We start from the raw sequence: 16,035 nt of genomic DNA on the forward strand, positions 1-16,035 counted from the left end.
AGCCACAGTGTTCTCACTGGCCTCATCCTCATTCCCACCAAACGTAACCAGGGCCTGCCTCCACTTAGCCATCACCCATGTTGACTTGTCAAAAGCAGGATCACCAGCTTCAATATCTATCTTGATCCTCGCCTGCAACATGGATTTGGCCGACCACATCTTGGCTTTATCTGTGTCTTGTTTCACCTCATCTTGGTTTTGAGCCTCCACCGCAGACAGGTGATCATGTATTTGCTTCTTTTCCTTCATAAGTTTGGATACAGCCTTGTCTTTGGTAGTAGCCATGGCCGGCATCCCGGTGAGAGTTTCCTCCAGCTCCTTGACAACCTTCTCATGATAGCTTCTAGAAGAGTTCATGGCCTGCACGTAAAGATAAAGTGAGACAAAGCTAAAATATCTTCAGAAAGAATACATGATCCATAAACAGAAACAAATATGATCAAGGATTCTTACCGTAGTCAGCATTTCATGGAGCTGCCTCTCAGCTTCCAAAGGTTCCTCAGGCCCTGAAGATTTATTTCTCTTGGTGGCTCCAAACTTGGCACGGGTAGTCACTACTCGCGGTTCAGGGAACGTTAGCCTTGGAAGCTTCCTTCTTGATGATTTGGGGAGAGATAAGATTGTTGATATCCTCCAAAGAAAACTTGGACACAGACCTATTGGCTTACTTATCGGTTGACATGTCAAATCTCACCTATTTTACAAGGATTTGAACTTAAAGGCAAAATGACATATGTGATCTTATCACAACCGCCATTTTGGGGGCAACTGTTAGGGCTCAGAAATTTGATGTTGTGGATATATTATCCTGCCACATGTTATGGATCAGTTATCCTTAGCATGTATGTCGGATCTTGTCAGGATCTAGGACCCTCAATACTTACTGCTGATTAATAATAATTGTTCTCTTTATGTTATTAATATTAAAGCAGGTAAAACGGCTAATGACCGAGTCCAATCCATTATTTCGCCATCAAAGTCATTAAAAAGGACGTGGTCAAGCATGAAACGTCTACGTGGAGTAATGGCCTTGATTAGGGACGAGAAAATAGGAATTTTAATTATTAGTTTGTATCTTATCTATATAAAGAGGCTATGGTAGTAATATAGAGGACGACACAAAAAAGACACACTTGTAACACACACACACACACACACACACACTTAGATTTCTCTCTTGTAATCACTGCCTTAGAACTTGCTTTGTACTACACTTCTTTGTTTACTAATTATATTGGTGATAGACGATTGTCATCACCCGAGGTTGTTATGCTGACGATCTCATATTGATCAAGGGTTTTTCCTTATAGCAAAATCATTGTGTTCCTTTCCAATTTTTACTCATATAATCATCATTGTCATTCAAGCACCCTACCTCAGAAACTAAATTGGTTACATTATCCTTGAAAACGATTTTTGGCCAAAACAGGAACAACCTACCTAAACTCTGAAAGCCAACGTATGTCCAGTTAAAACAACATAATCTGATCAAAGTGAGACAACATGACTTTTCAAATTTAAAAAAATACGATAGTCTAAATACAAGAAAGTTCACGTTATGAAAGAAAATTAAAAGGGTTCAACGAATGGTTTAAACATCTTTATCTTTATAATAAAAATAAATAGGAAATAGCTAAAGCAATTATACAAATTTAATAAATACAACATGGAGAAATCGGGCCCCATAGTGTACAAGGATGGATGGGGTGATAAATAATATAAAGCCTTAGCATTTATATCTATCCATCCATCCATCCATCCATCCGCCAAACAAAGTCAGTATTGGATTAGGAGTTTGAACTAGAACCACTGCTAGATCACAAGCTTCCTGCTGGTACACTTACTTTTTGGAAAGAAAAGAAAAAAGCAAAAGCTAGGAAAAGATGAAAAGCGTGGATGATCATGTGGAGGTGATGGACGGTTCGGATATAATGGAGTTGGTTGAGAACGATAAGGTGTTGAGTAACTTCGTTGATCACAAGTTCCGTGACCTCGACCGTGACTGCGACGGCCATCTCTCTGTTAAAGAGTTGCAGCCTGCTGTTGCTGATATCGGTGCTGCTCTTGGTCTGCCTGCTCAAGGAACTTCTGCTGATTCAGATCATATTTACGCTCAGGTACCTTTTATCTTTTTTTTTCAACTCAACTACCTACCTACCTACATATTATTATTCTTATTGTTTCACGAAGAATACATTTCAATCCAAACTATATCAATAATATTCTTCTGCATAATTCACCTAATTGTTTTCCTGTCAATAAAAATAAATAAATGATTATGAAAGATGATGATAAAAGGAAAGGGCCCCATTCATTTTGAGCTGTAAATGTGGGGACTCTGAATCAATCATTCAAAACGAACAATAAATTTTATTAACATTTAACACAAACCAAATTACATCTGTATAATGGGTAAGCGAGCAACAAGCTGCGCTGCTATTCCCTTTTGGATCGCAAAGCCTATTCTGCTAAATATAAATCCTAGATTTCTCGGGCTCTGCGAGTCACGGTGGACCACCTTCTGCATCCGCTCCAAAAAGCGAACCACATTGTGAGTTAGTGATTCAAGGATTTATATACATAAATTGTTTGGTCAAATTCGCATAATATATATATATAATCACCATGTGCAATCAACTTGCTCTTAGCTGAGTTTATGTTATTAGATAGTATATTTGTTTTACAAGAAATAAGCTGCATGTTCTATATCGGTGAAATGTTGTTGACGGGATTTTTATTATCGGGTATGATTGTTAGTCTAAAGAAAAACAGTGCAATGTAGACACCAAAAATACAAGTGACACCATATATATAAATAATATATTGTATGGTTCTGGTTGAGATTATTATGCCTTTTGACTTCAATGGCAATATTGTCTAGATAATCGTACTTCTGGTACCATCTACTAGAGTGCATTTTTTAATATTTCTTTCTTGCTAACTTTATAGTTTATCTGATAGTGGGCTTTAACTTACATCATTTCTTGACTATATGTACCACTAAAGCACAAAGATTGAGGTGGTCGGTTTATCCTAAAGCTTTAAACCTATAAATTACTTTTATATTATAATTAAATTCATGAACAAACCGACTAAAAAGACAGGCTTAAAACAATCCTCCTTTTCCTAATGTTTTTCTTTTTCAATTTGAAGCAAGGAATTTCATAGGAATTATGTACTTGAATGTTTTATATGATCAATGTCACTTTGTGTCTTTATCAACCGAAAATTATATTCTAAGTTGTGTCTTTTGTGGACCATTATCTTGATGTGTAGCACTGTAGAAGTTGATGACATGAGTAGGGCCCAAATTTGTTACAAATTACTCATTGTCAAAAGCACATTAGGATGATGGGATCAATAAAGCATGCCTAAAAGTTATATACTTTTAACACATATGAGGAATGTTTCGGGCGACATCATCACTAATAAAATGTTAAACAACTTAGTGTTATATTAGTTTGTTAATTTCTGTTCTTAGTTCAAAGTTCTAACCACTTGATGTTTGGTTGTACAATGTTCCACTGTTAAATGCTATATATGCTCATTAGCTTCGACAAGCGGTCGGGTCAAAATGGTCAATCTCGTAATATTTCTTTTTTATAAAGATTGTGATTAAAGTTCATGGTAGGCAGTTTAAGCCTTTGTAAACCTGTCAATTTGCTGGATATCCTGTACTTTATCCTTCTTGAACCTAATTTTAGGTAATGAAAGATTGTTTCAATTTGTGTATATATGCAATACAAGTGTATGCATGTTTTCTGTATATAAAAAATAAAACTTGTGATGCAGATTCTTAGTGCATTCACTCATGGTAAAGATAGGAAAGTAAGCAAGACAGAATTTAAAAAGGTTCTTTCAGATTTTCTTATTGGGATGGCTGCGGGATTAAAGCGGGACCCGATTGTTATTCTACGCATCGATGGAGAAGATTTAATGGAATTCCTTGACGGCCCGGGTTTTGAACCCGAGATGACCTCTATATTCTCAGAACTCGAGATCCCGAATGGGTCTCTGACTGATTACATTAACAAGGCTTTTGAGAAACTTACAGTAGATAAAGGGATGCCTCCGGTTTTAGATTCATGGGTAATTCTTTAATCAAAATTTTCATTATTTTTTTTATGGTTTTCAGTGAAGGTGGAAATTTCGACCCATTGACTGGAGAATGAGTTGATTTCGGTTGTGTTTTTTTAGGGGTGTTAATCGTGTCGCGTACGCGAGATAACTTGTTAAACCCAAACATGACCTGTTTGTGTCATAGACATTAACTCTAAACCTGGGGACGTCTGAATTAGTGTAACCTGAACATGTCACATTATGTAACTATGTCAAGACAGGTTTAAGAGGTTGTAAATTGGTTCAAATCTATTTACAACAAAAGACATGGTGCGAGTCTTTTGTATTGAGTCTTTGACTCATAACCCGACCCACAAACCATCTTTCCACTTGTAAGTTTTAACATAATTCTAGGCGCTGAAACATTTTCTTGGTTCAGGTTACGAGCAACATTATAGCACCAGCACTAGAATCATGTGGTGTTGGTCAAGACCAGCCGGTTTCTCAAGAGACGTTCTTAGTTGAGTTTAAAAAGGTAGCCGAGAACGTGGCTCCGCGGCTCAAGGACCAGCCTGTTATTGTTGCTCACAGTGAGAACACCTTTGATGGAACCGGCATCAGGAGACTGCTATCCAACAAGTTTGAGCTGGAAAAGGTTACAATTATGTCTGCTTTCTTTTTATAAAACTTATTATTATTTTGAAGCTTTCACCATACAGTCTTCTTTTTCCAGTGCTATACTAGCTTTTAATAAATTAATTAATGAACGGGTTACTTTGCGTGTTTAATGTCGAACATGTTAAATATAGACATTTTTGGCCATACATGATGAAAGCTATTAAAATGCGCAAAACCTCCTAAATCGTATTTAGTCAAGGTTTTGAGTGTTTTCTTGTAATTATAACAAGCGCTTGTGGTAGATTAGGATTGTAAGTAACTTATTTCTCAATTTAATAAAAAAATAATAATGCTTAAGGCCTTCCATAACCTCTTAAATCATTTTATTCAGAAATTATTATGATTAGGATTGTAAATAGTTTGTTTTAAATAACATTTATGATATTGCTGATCTATAAAATATAGACAAAAATGTTTGTTAGCTAGTGGGTCAACTAGTCAACTCAACACAACCAAACATGTCAAGCTTATCTTGGATATCCCTTTAAAGTGGCTTATCATTTAATTTGTTGTAACTGCATAAATGTGCAATCTAGACTCTAGATACAGCAGTGAAGTCTTTGCCAAAAGATCCCCATGGGAGAATCTCCAAGAATTGTGTACGACTCGCGCTTGATCAACTGGCCTCTTCAGCTGGGTTGCCACCAATCGGTGCTGTTTATCAGGTATTCTGTTAAATTTAAGTAATACTATAACTTGTTGAATAAAACAATTTGAGAGTTTATATATACATTAAATCTTCGTTTCAAAAATAGGATTAACCTGATAAAAATATATAAATAAAAAATAAAAAAATTTCTTTTTGTTTCTCATGATTACAAATTATTAAAAGATGGTGTTGTGTGTGGTTATTGGTTAGGCTATTAAAATAATTAATAAGTTAATTTTCTTGTAAAAAAGTAATTTTAATTTATAAAAACTAAACATTTTTATGAGTAGGTTAAATAAATTCTTTAGCGAATAGTTGGTGAGATGTTAATTACTAACAAAAGCAAAATAACAATCTTTGTTTTGGATTAACGGATATTGAATTTATGCATCAAAATGTTAGTCTTCACAAAATTTCGATACAAAATTTGATAATGTAAACGAAACGAGATGCAAACTTTCTTTTAATAACAACATTTTGTTTTTTTGTTATATTAAAAGAAAGTGTTGTGTCATGTTTACATCATCACACTTTCTTATATAATTTTTATAAAAACTAGCTTTTTTTTTTCATAGATTCAATATTTTTTAATCCAATACAAAGATAGTTATTTTATTCAATATTGTTTTTGTTAGTTATTACTATCTTACTAAGAATTTATTAATGTGTTCTTTTTAATGTTAGTTTATAAATAAAACATAACTTATTTATTAGAAAAAAACTTCTTTAACTCATAAGATAGCAAGATGCAACACCATCTTTAATAACCATAAGTTCATAACAAGAACATAACTTAAATTAATTCATTACTTAAGAGTTCCTAAATGGTTCGTGTTCATGAGTAGGCTGGCCGTAGTTGACATATGCGCGAAACTAGTGTCACATGCATGAACTCGAATACATGATGTGTTTGAGGGTTGACGACAATTAGAGACATTTAACTAGAGAAAGAAAACTATTAAATTTTTATGTTACTTTAAAGTTCTAAAGTTACATATAATTTATATTTTTTTTGAAACATTTATGTTTAAACTATGCCAACTTATTTCTGAACTTCTAAAATTTTGGTATAAAAGATAAGAAAATAGTTTAGTTATTGCATAAAACCCATGTTTAAAATAAAATAAATGCCTCAAACCAGCCGGGTTCACACGAACACGGCCTATTTAGCTAAACGCGTCCGCTGGTAAAAAATTATCCAAATCTGTCTAGACTAGACCCAGTCTCACAAATTTTGTATTAGGTTTGTGTCATGTTAGAAGTCCGCAACCCTGATTACTAAATAAACAAATTGAAGTTAGAAAACTTTGTAATTACGCATTTGCCCATTGAGGCATTTTAAATATTTACTAATGCGTGTATATTTGGATGAATACGTGTGTAGATGGACGCGGTTATAAGTGAATCGTGCAAGATGTTTGACGTGGATGATGGAAAGGCGGTTAAAGAAGAGGAGTTCAAGAAGATACTGACAGAAGTCCTAGGAAGTATTATGCTCCAACTAGAAGGAAACCCGATCTCAGTTTCGACAAACTCGGTTGTTCACGAGCCACTCACATCCGCTTCCACACTCTTGCAGCCGTCTTCCATGTAAAAGGCGTGCGGTTATCTTAATGTACTACTTAGTTTCACATCAGGATCCAGAAATAACACCATATACGATGATAATGAATGCGTTAGTTGGTTCATGTAATTTATCATGGGAGACTAAGAGAAGGAAAGTAAAGTGTCATTTGATGGTTTTATGTATAAGTTAATTGTAATGACTCGGTGTTTTAACGATTACATTATTCAAAAAAGGATATGGATTTCTTCATATTACATTTTACGTCTTGGGTGTTCATTGTTAGCTCTAATTATGTGTGTTGGAAATGTATAAAGAAAAATAAAAAAGTATTAAGTGTGATTTAAGTTCAACTCTAGAACTGAATATAGGCCAGTGTTTCAAAGACTGCAATGGTGTTTCAACTCTAGAACTAAATTTAGGTGTTAACTTTGGCTTTTTAACTTTTTTTTTGTTAGAAGATTAAAATGACATCGTTTTTTATATTGTAGGCCGGGCCGGTTCAAGACTGGGGCAAAAAGGGGCGGTTCCAAGATTTAAGTAAAACAGGGGCAAAAAGATTTAAGTAAAACAGGGGCGGTTCCAAGACGGCGAAAAAAATTTTGGTTAAAGGCGAAATTTTTTTTAGGCCTTAAGTAAAAGAAACATTTTGTTGGGTTTAAACAATTTAATTTTAAATTGACTTACTTGGTTATGATTTAAGTTGTGTAAAAAACTTTTGTATAAAAATAAACATACAAATGTTTCAAATAAGACTTAAACCCACAACCTCTTAGTAAGAGGTCATACATCTTTGCCACTAGACCAAGCTAATAGTTATGTAATTGTGTTGAAACATTGATTATACATAATTATTTTTTATTAAAATACATATAATTTAAAAAAATAATAATAATTTCGGGCCTAGCGGGGTGTCGGACCTGTGGCCGTCGACTACCCTGCAACCCCTTATGGCCGGCTCTGAATAAAAGAAGAAAATGATTTGAAAGTTTAAGGGACTGCGACAAGTGATAAGAAGTACCTTTAATAACACCATACTTAAACTATAACATCTCTCGTAACTTTATAGTCATACTAAAATATGTTATAAACCTTACTAAGTGAGACATCAAATCCAAGATATAACTTTCATAAACTAATTTTTGTAATATTTGGTAAAGCTATGGCTTGATCGGCCTCCAGAAAAAATAAGGCTCTTTTGTAAAAAGTTTAATATCTATATATATGTAGAAAATAATATTTAAATTTTAAACCATGTAACTGAAATTGAGCTTATAAATTATGTAATTTCATCTCTCTAACTTTTGATAAAGGCCCCGATTTATCTTACGTTTTAAGCCTCCAAAATAGTTGGATAACCACCGACACAAAAGCAATACACTTGCGCTAGATATATATTCATAATTAAACCAACTGTGGTTCACTACTAACAAAATTACCAAACTATCTATTGATTTAATCTAAAAATAAGGGTATATACATGAATGTATAACTACATATACACTCATCTTGGTTAATGTGAACTACTTACTCTATACACATAAAATAGGATGAATGCACAACACATGATGATTGTTTGTGTTTGTAGTGCACAACTACTCAAAATCACATAATATGTGTACAAGTCATGTGTGACGGACGAACAACAACTTTGCATGTGATGGGTGTGAAACTCGCTTGTGTTAGTAGAATAAAATTATTACAAAGATTATAGCTTTATTTATGTATTTGTATTAATATATAGGAATATCAGTTTCCATTGATATTGTTTCATGTTATTAGATTTTTCTCTCATGAGGACAATGCATATATCTGTTGGTATGATATGAAGAAAAACAATATGCACCTATCATCAAAATTATTTTTTGTTAATTATTTTCATGTTCTTCATTAATCCAAATTAGACTGGCCATAGTTATACTTGGATTAATTAAGATATTAGAATTAAAACAAAAGATTAGTGGATGCATTGGTTTCATTTTATCATAACTTGTAAATCCATGCTATAAGCAAATTATTCTTGCAACAAGAATCTAAAAGAAACTACAATATTCTGCTAGCTGCATCTTTCTACAAACCAACTAAAAACAGAATCAACTAATTAATTAAAATCTATATTAATTAATAAGATCAGAAACTCCATGAAGCTGATCTTTTGATGACAGGTTGCATCTGTCTGTCTTCCTCGAGTGAGATCATACCTAAATGGGAAGGATCCTCTAGCATCATTTTAGCAACTAGATACCCTGCAACCGACCACGTCTGATGCTTACGCGCCTGTTTTCCGACGTATCGCCCTCTCTTTCCATCGTAATATTCCGGCCACCCGTCCTTTGCAAGCCTGAGTTCTGCCACCTCGATTGCCCTCCTCGCAATTTGGGGCCGTCCCACCTTGATACATGCAGCTGTAAGCAGCCATAATAGCACTGCACCACATATAACAAATGTATCATTTTAGTACGAGTCGAATATAGACATTTTAAGTAAACGGGCCGAATTTATCACTTTTCTGGTGAACAGACACGAGAGAATACAATGTACCTGGCCACGATCCTCCATTGTGGTAACTCCATCTTGTGTTCTTCGGATCGCATCCAGTAATAATCCTCCAGTCATGGCCTTCTATGGCAGGATAACAAACCTTCACGGGCATATCTCCAACCAACTCTTCCCATCTCGATTCTATAAGATCCATAATGGCCATTGACTGTTCAGGCGTGGCCAAAGACGAAAGAATGGCAACGCGGTTTCCCAAACAAAACCAACGGAAGTCCATATTCGAGGGCCCCACGTTTCCAAGGAAGTACCCCCCGTGAGTTGGCATAAAGTCAAAAACCCATTCGGGGAGTGAGTCGGGAATCACATTAAACTTGTTGACCGCTGTATGCGAGTACTCTTCTGTTTTGTACCAGTATATGTCATTTAGGTGTTTCAAGTCTAACCAAAAGTAGCTTCGCATGTGAAAGCTTAACGCATGAAGACGTTTCACGATTGTGTCAACGAGTTCTTTCCCTTGAGCATCTTGTTTCAGTAAAACTAAAGCACATCTTAATGCCATGAAAGAAAGAGCTTGTATTTCTATAGGATATCCATACACACCCTGCATGATTAATTCATTATATATTTCATTTCCAATACGAATACACGCCCAATGTTTGTCTATAAAATTCAAATTTCTAATTTTTTTTATTGTATTTTACCCGAGCATTGATTTCTGTATGAATCTATATATGTAGAGAAATGAGGAATACGCACCATTCTCCTATCGATCATAGAGCATCCATCAGCACACAGCAGAGTCGGGAATGTGTCGAATCCCTCAGAAAGGCATAGCGCGAGTATCAACCGTATACCCTTCTGGCAGTCAGGCATTTCAGCTAGTGAAGTGTCACCAGTTGACTTTGTATACGCCCGAAGCAGTATGATCCACCAAAATCCTGAATCAACAGGAGCAACTCGCCCTATTGCACTCTCACCAAAATCAGCCATTATAGTTTCCGTATCACGAACAGGATCATGAAGCACTTTAAAACTAGCTGGCATCACACCCTCCCCTAGTTGGAACCGGTCGATTTTCTTCTCCCATGATTGGAGCCGGAGAGTCTTTAGAATAAAGATCTTCACAATTTCTGGTTCACCATTAATTAGGAAAGCTAAGGCACTTGGAACGAAATCTCTCACAAATACCTATATATATGCAAAATTAGTAACCTGGATAAATTTAAATAGGAACTTTGTATTTCCAAAAACATGTAATGAGGCGCCTTTGGTTTTAGCATGGTGCAAGATTGTAACAAGTTGTTAGTATAAAGCGTGTACCTGGTCGTAATTTAATTTTTCATCAGAACTATCGAGTGCTGCAATAGTCCCAACTGGTTGACCACGAAAATACACCATTGTCTTCCTTAATGATTCCCACGCCTCAACAAACATCGGGTGTGGTTCAAGCCCATGATGGCCATTAGAGGAATTGAAGGATAATCTTTTACTTGGTGAAAAAATAGTCTCAAAATCCATGTGTCGGCCATTTTCTGCTAATGAAGGGTGACGGGGTGATGCCTCGACAAGTGACTTCTCATCCAACGATCTCTGTCTCTCCAAGTTCAGCTGTCTAGGTGAAGAGGTAGGTCCCAGCAGAGCCCAGTTGGACCCGCAAGACTCACCTCAAAGAGGGACGTCTGCGCAAAGGCTAAACTCGCAACTCACCTTGAAGAGACGTCTGCGCAGAAACCAACTGGATCCGCAGGACCCACCATGCTCAGAGACGTGACGTCCTTACGCGCAGTACGCAAGCTGTTCCCGCAGGAAAAGCCTCCCAATGGTCGACGTACTCCGCCTGTTCCCGTAGCAACGGATACTAGCCATCAGGGAAGGCTACCCGCGCAGCAAGGCTACACGCACAAGGCACTTAACTCTTAAATAATTCAGTAATGTCACCTGAAGAAGGAGTGAGCAAGCCGGGAACACTCCCGCACAAAGCCGGGAACACTCCCGCACAAAGCCGGGGACACTCCCGCACAAATGAGCCAGTCCGTACGATACTGGAGGATCTTTTGTACTGTACCTGACGAGGTATGGACAAAAGATCTGACCAAAGATACGACAGCTCACTGACAACAGTATGACGAGCAGCACGCTCTTGTACTGTATGTCACTATCAGCCGCTGCGTACTCACCAACCTGTCGGAGGACGTGCGTAGCCTGCAGTTGGTGGAACAGGAATAGTACACAGCCGGCCTGGTCACTATCAGCCGCTGCCTACCCACCAACCACCAGCATGGCACGTGCGTAGCCCACAGTTGGCAGAACAGGAATACTATTCAGCCGGCTGTACCTGCTTGGAAACCTACCTTCGGCTATAAATACTCCAACACCTTGGAATGGTATGGACACATTACATTACCTTATCACATCTTATCTTTTCTAGCAATCTCTTAATATACACTTATATTCAAGAGCAATCTAGTCTGATTCTCACGCCGGAGGGTGGTCACAAGGAGGTACCCCCCCTTCTCAGTGACGAGCTCACGGTGTCTGTTTTGCAGGTCATCAGAAGAACCATCTTTGCCGGACCTAACCCCTCGTGGGAAACATCTATTTAACCCCCAGATTATCCGTAATCTGCCCGGGGTCTATTAGTGTTTCTTCATTGGCGCCATCCGTGCATAAAAGCTAGAACTAATTCTCATTTTTTTTCAAAACCTCCGAAAAGATGGTTAACGTTACTCAGGTCCCCAGGCCAGGGAGTAACCACGAAATCCCGGTAACCACAACCCCAGCTACTGGGAGGAACACCGGCGAGCACACAAATTTTACGAACACTACCCCGGTTACTCAAACCGGGGCAAGTGCAGTAAATTTTACGAACACTACGCCGGTTACCCGAGACGGGGCAAGTGCAGTAAACAATCCTCCCCTGGGATTCATTGATACCCAGGTGGAAAGACTACAGACGAGGACCCCCCGCCAAACTCTTGAACAAGTTAAAGCGTGGGCGGAAAAACGTCAAAGGGAATTCCAAGCTGAGTTGGATGAACGCTTACGTTCACTCCAGCAGGCTGACGAATTCGGAAGCACTCGAAAACAGCTCAACATGAGCAATGAGTGCGAGTACTTGGACGATGATTCGGAGGAATCCGACACTGACGTAAACCCTCGCCATAGGGCGAAAGGGAAGCGTAAGGAAACGGACTTCCAACCGAGAAGGAATTTTGGAGAAACCTTCAAACCAAAAAACGCGGGTGGAAACCCACGTGACTTCTCTAAAACCTTCAGACCAACCGCTGCAAATGCGGGAACCTCCAAGTTTGCAAGGGACATTGCGGAAGCAATCGCCCCAAGAAGTGCCAAACAGATGTCCAACATCGGCACTTATGATGGTATATCTGACCCATACGATCATTTGAACAGATTCATAGCAGGGGCAACCGTCAACAACTGGACGGAACCCACGTGGTGTTATATGTTCCAGATGACGCTGGTTGGAGCAGCCAGAGCGTGGTTCGACCGTCTACCGGTCCACCACATCTACGATTGGGCAGACTTCCAACAGAAGTTTAGCCAACACTTCAACCAACAAAGAAAGTATACCGAAGAGCAATGGACAATCCTCAATTGCTTTCGAGAGGAAGATGAATCTTTGCTAGACTTCATCACTCGCTTCAACTCAAAGAAGCTAAGTCTGGGTAGTATTAGCGAAGATCTTGTTCGCGCTGCTTTCATCCAGGGCGCGAAAGACCCAGAGCTCATCCGCACCTTAATGGGTAAAGATGGCATGCCATCCACATGGGATGCCATCATGACAGCAGCTAAACGCTTCGCGGAAACGGAAAAGCAACTGGGTAGAGATCTTCCCCAAAGCACAAACCTTTACACCCAGAACACAAGAGAAAATAACGTCCTTACCGCCCGACTAAACAAAAAGAGGAAGCTAGGTATTTGGCAGTCAAGGGTAAACTTCGACACCTCATCCGGCTCGCACCCTCGGTTAGGCGGAAAGGACAACATGCCGTCGTCAAACCGGAACTCCAGATGGACGCCACTCACCAAAAGCGTCACCGAGATATTCGACATCGAGAGACTCCCATGGCCAAAGGCTCCAATAATCCGAGAGCGTCACAACGCTGATCAGAGCAAATTCTGTGACTTCCACAGGACAAGAGGCCACAACACCGAGGAATGCGTAGACTTGAAAGACATCGTCGAAGCATTTGTCAGAGATGGGACGCTCACGCACCTCGTGGCGTAATGAACGCTGAGCAGGCTAATGCGTGTAGAACCCCAGTTGGGGAAAACACGAATAAAACTGCAGCTTCAATGTCGGAGACTACATACTGCGTAAACAACGAGATTCCGAACCAAGTGCATATCGGCTCGAAAGGCTCGATGACACTCCCAAGAACATGGAAGGGAGCTCAATTACACAGTCTGCATGTAGATCAATTCCAAACTTGTAAAAGAAAAGGCCCAGAGCCACTTCTAATGGAAATGATTCTCCTTATCACATTGACGCTGATGATCTTACATTTATACTTATAAACTTTCAAAACACTGATATGCCGGTTTTCACCGCATAAATAAGTGTGAAGAAATCGTTGCGTGTGGAAGGCGGCAAAACTCGCATAAACACAAAAAACGGCAAACTTTCACGCAGGTCAGTCATAGGTAAAGTTTGATCATCCTACTAAATGAAAGTGCCGGTCCTAACCGCACAAATCATGATAGAGGACACCAAACTAACCTATTGACAACCGCGCGTCGAACGGTTAATTTATTCAAAACACTGATATGCCGGTTTTCATGGCATAAATAAGTGTGAAGAAATCGTTGCGTGTGGAAGGCGGCAAAACCCGCATAAACACAAAAAACGGCAAACCTTCACGCAGGTCAGTCATAGGTGAAGTTCGGTCATCCCACTAAATGAAAGTGCCGGGCCTAACCGCACAAATCATGATAGAGGAAACTGAACTTTAACCTATTGTCAACCGCGCGTCGAACGGTTAACTTATTCAGAACACTTAGAAAATATCTTCAAGGAAAAAATGAGGAAAACCTCCACGCAGGTCAGATATAGGTAAAGTTTAGCCATCCTACTAAGTGCAAGTGACGGTCTTACCCGCACAATCACGAAAGAGGAAGCAAAACTTTAACCTATTATCTGCCACGTTGATAGGTTAACTTATTCAAAGTACTTAAGAAATTGCTAAGTTAAACTAAAGTATGCACAAGCGAATCATATATTGTTTATGCGGCAAAACAAGTGCCAAATTAAACTATAATATGCATGAGCAAGTCGTATAACGTTTATAAAGCAAGAGTGACGGTCCTACCCGTACAAAAGATTTACATTCCAAAAAAATTCAAGTATTACAAGAATGGCTAGGTATCTACCCGCCTACAAGAGTGTAAATCTATACAAAAACATAAACCTATCCTAAAAAGTGGGAAGGGATCTAAAGGTTCAAGCTTCAGGACCACTCCCTCCAAACCCACTTGTACCCGCACCATCAGTTGGCTGTGGCGGTTCAAGGAAGGTCTTGAGAATGGTTAACCCATCATCAGCAGCAGCAACTTCGTTCACCTTCTCCACCACTGGATGCGGGAAGGCAGCATACTGGTTTACTGCTTGGTCATAAGCAGCTTCAGTATCCACATCATATAAAGGGAAGTTGGAAGGCGGGATGCCCTTCTCAACGAACCCTAGACCAAGCAGGAAGCCAGCCTTTTCCCCATCCTCATGAGAAGCGTTGAGGGCTGCGCTCATGGCATCGTCATATGATGTGTCCGTGAAGACCCGATGCACAACCTACAAAACAAAGATACAAGTATCAAAACCTTTTCTAAGTATAAAGAAAAGCGTGAAGACATTATGAAGCTAAGCTTACCTGCGATAACGCTTCTCGTAGAACCCATTCCTTGGTAACCAGAGCCTCCTGGAGGGCAGCTTGAGCTTGGTTACGGGCGCGTTCGGCTTCACTTTTGTTAAGGTTGGCAAGCAACACTTCCTTAGCAGCAGCCTCTTCAACGCCCTTTAGCTTACGCTCAGTATGGTCAAGCATACCCTTCTGGTCCAAGATTTCTTGAAGCTTCTTGGCGTCTTCCATGGCCAAGGCGTCATGAGCCTGCTGGAGCCTCTCTAATTTGGCTTTGAGCTCCTCATTCTCGGTGCGTAGAGACTCAGCAACAGCTTCAGCCCTGGTGGCCCTCTCAGTTGCGTTCCGAGCGGTTTCCTTAGCTAACCGAAGCTGTTCGTTAACAGCTTGGGCAGCCTTGGAATGGGCCTCGAGACGGGCCTGAACTTCAACCTCAAGGGCCTTGAAGGCCTTCTCCTTCTCCGCAGCAACGGCGGAGAGCCTCCTGTTCTCCTCCCGGACAGCCCGCGCTTGAGCTACTTCTTGGATACGAGCTGCTTTTAACTTGTCGTTTTCACGACAAAGCAGCTCGACACGCGGTTGCATCCGGGCAAGGAGAATTCGAAGCTCGTTTGTCAGCCTACCCTCCTGGTAGCTTGACATAGCTTCTCCCAGTGCACCACTGGGGGCGGCGTGGCGCACCCACTCGACGCAGTCCACAGCCGTCCGAAGGG

General features: G+C 39.4%; 2 protein-coding genes across 2 annotated transcripts; one reads left to right on the forward strand and one right to left on the reverse strand.

Annotated features, from left to right (window-relative positions):
- The first annotated feature begins 1,754 nt into the window (after positions 1 to 1,754).
- On the forward strand, positions 1,755 to 7,214 carry LOC143589208 (uncharacterized). Its single transcript, XM_077070039.1, has 5 exons — positions 1,755 to 2,117; positions 3,793 to 4,089; positions 4,499 to 4,714; positions 5,274 to 5,402; positions 6,771 to 7,214. Exons 1-5 carry the CDS (start codon positions 1,884 to 1,886, stop codon positions 6,978 to 6,980), a joined length of 1,086 nt encoding a protein of 361 aa, XP_076926154.1. The 5' UTR covers positions 1,755 to 1,883; the 3' UTR covers positions 6,981 to 7,214.
- Positions 7,215 to 9,080: 1,866 nt separating this feature from the next.
- Positions 9,081 to 11,060, reverse strand: LOC143589216 (putative alkaline/neutral invertase B). The gene is made up of 4 exons (XM_077070044.1): positions 10,770 to 11,060; positions 10,206 to 10,637; positions 9,492 to 10,050; positions 9,081 to 9,376 (listed from the first exon to the last, which is right to left on the reverse strand). Exons 1-4 carry the CDS (start codon positions 10,965 to 10,967, stop codon positions 9,081 to 9,083), a joined length of 1,485 nt encoding a protein of 494 aa, XP_076926159.1. The 5' UTR covers positions 10,968 to 11,060.
- Between the last annotated feature and the right edge of the window lie 4,975 nt (positions 11,061 to 16,035).

This window comes from Bidens hawaiensis, unplaced genomic scaffold, assembly GCF_021521415.1.
Source record: "Bidens hawaiensis isolate Kalapana, Puna unplaced genomic scaffold, B.hawaiensis_p1.1 tig00001578_1, whole genome shotgun sequence".
NCBI classification, from domain to species: domain Eukaryota; kingdom Viridiplantae; phylum Streptophyta; class Magnoliopsida; order Asterales; family Asteraceae; genus Bidens; species Bidens hawaiensis.

Excerpts from the sequence above, each read along its gene's own strand:
- LOC143589208 (XM_077070039.1), top strand. The coding sequence starts at position 1,884 with ATGAAAAGCGTGGATGATCATGTGGAGGTGATGGACGGTTCGGATATA. Across the intron at positions 2,118-3,792 it reads CAGATCATATTTACGCTCAG|ATTCTTAGTGCATTCACTCA; the intron begins GTACCTTTTATC and ends CTTGTGATGCAG. Across the intron at positions 4,715-5,273 it reads ACAAGTTTGAGCTGGAAAAG|ACTCTAGATACAGCAGTGAA; the intron begins GTTACAATTATG and ends TGTGCAATCTAG.
- LOC143589216 (XM_077070044.1), bottom strand. The coding sequence starts at position 10,967 with ATGGATTTTGAGACTATTTTTTCACCAAGTAAAAGATTATCCTTCAAT. Across the intron at positions 10,638-10,769 it reads AAAAATTAAATTACGACCAG|GTATTTGTGAGAGATTTCGT; the intron begins GTACACGCTTTA and ends GCATATATATAG. Across the intron at positions 10,051-10,205 it reads CTATGATCGATAGGAGAATG|GGTGTGTATGGATATCCTAT; the intron begins GTGCGTATTCCT and ends TTAATCATGCAG.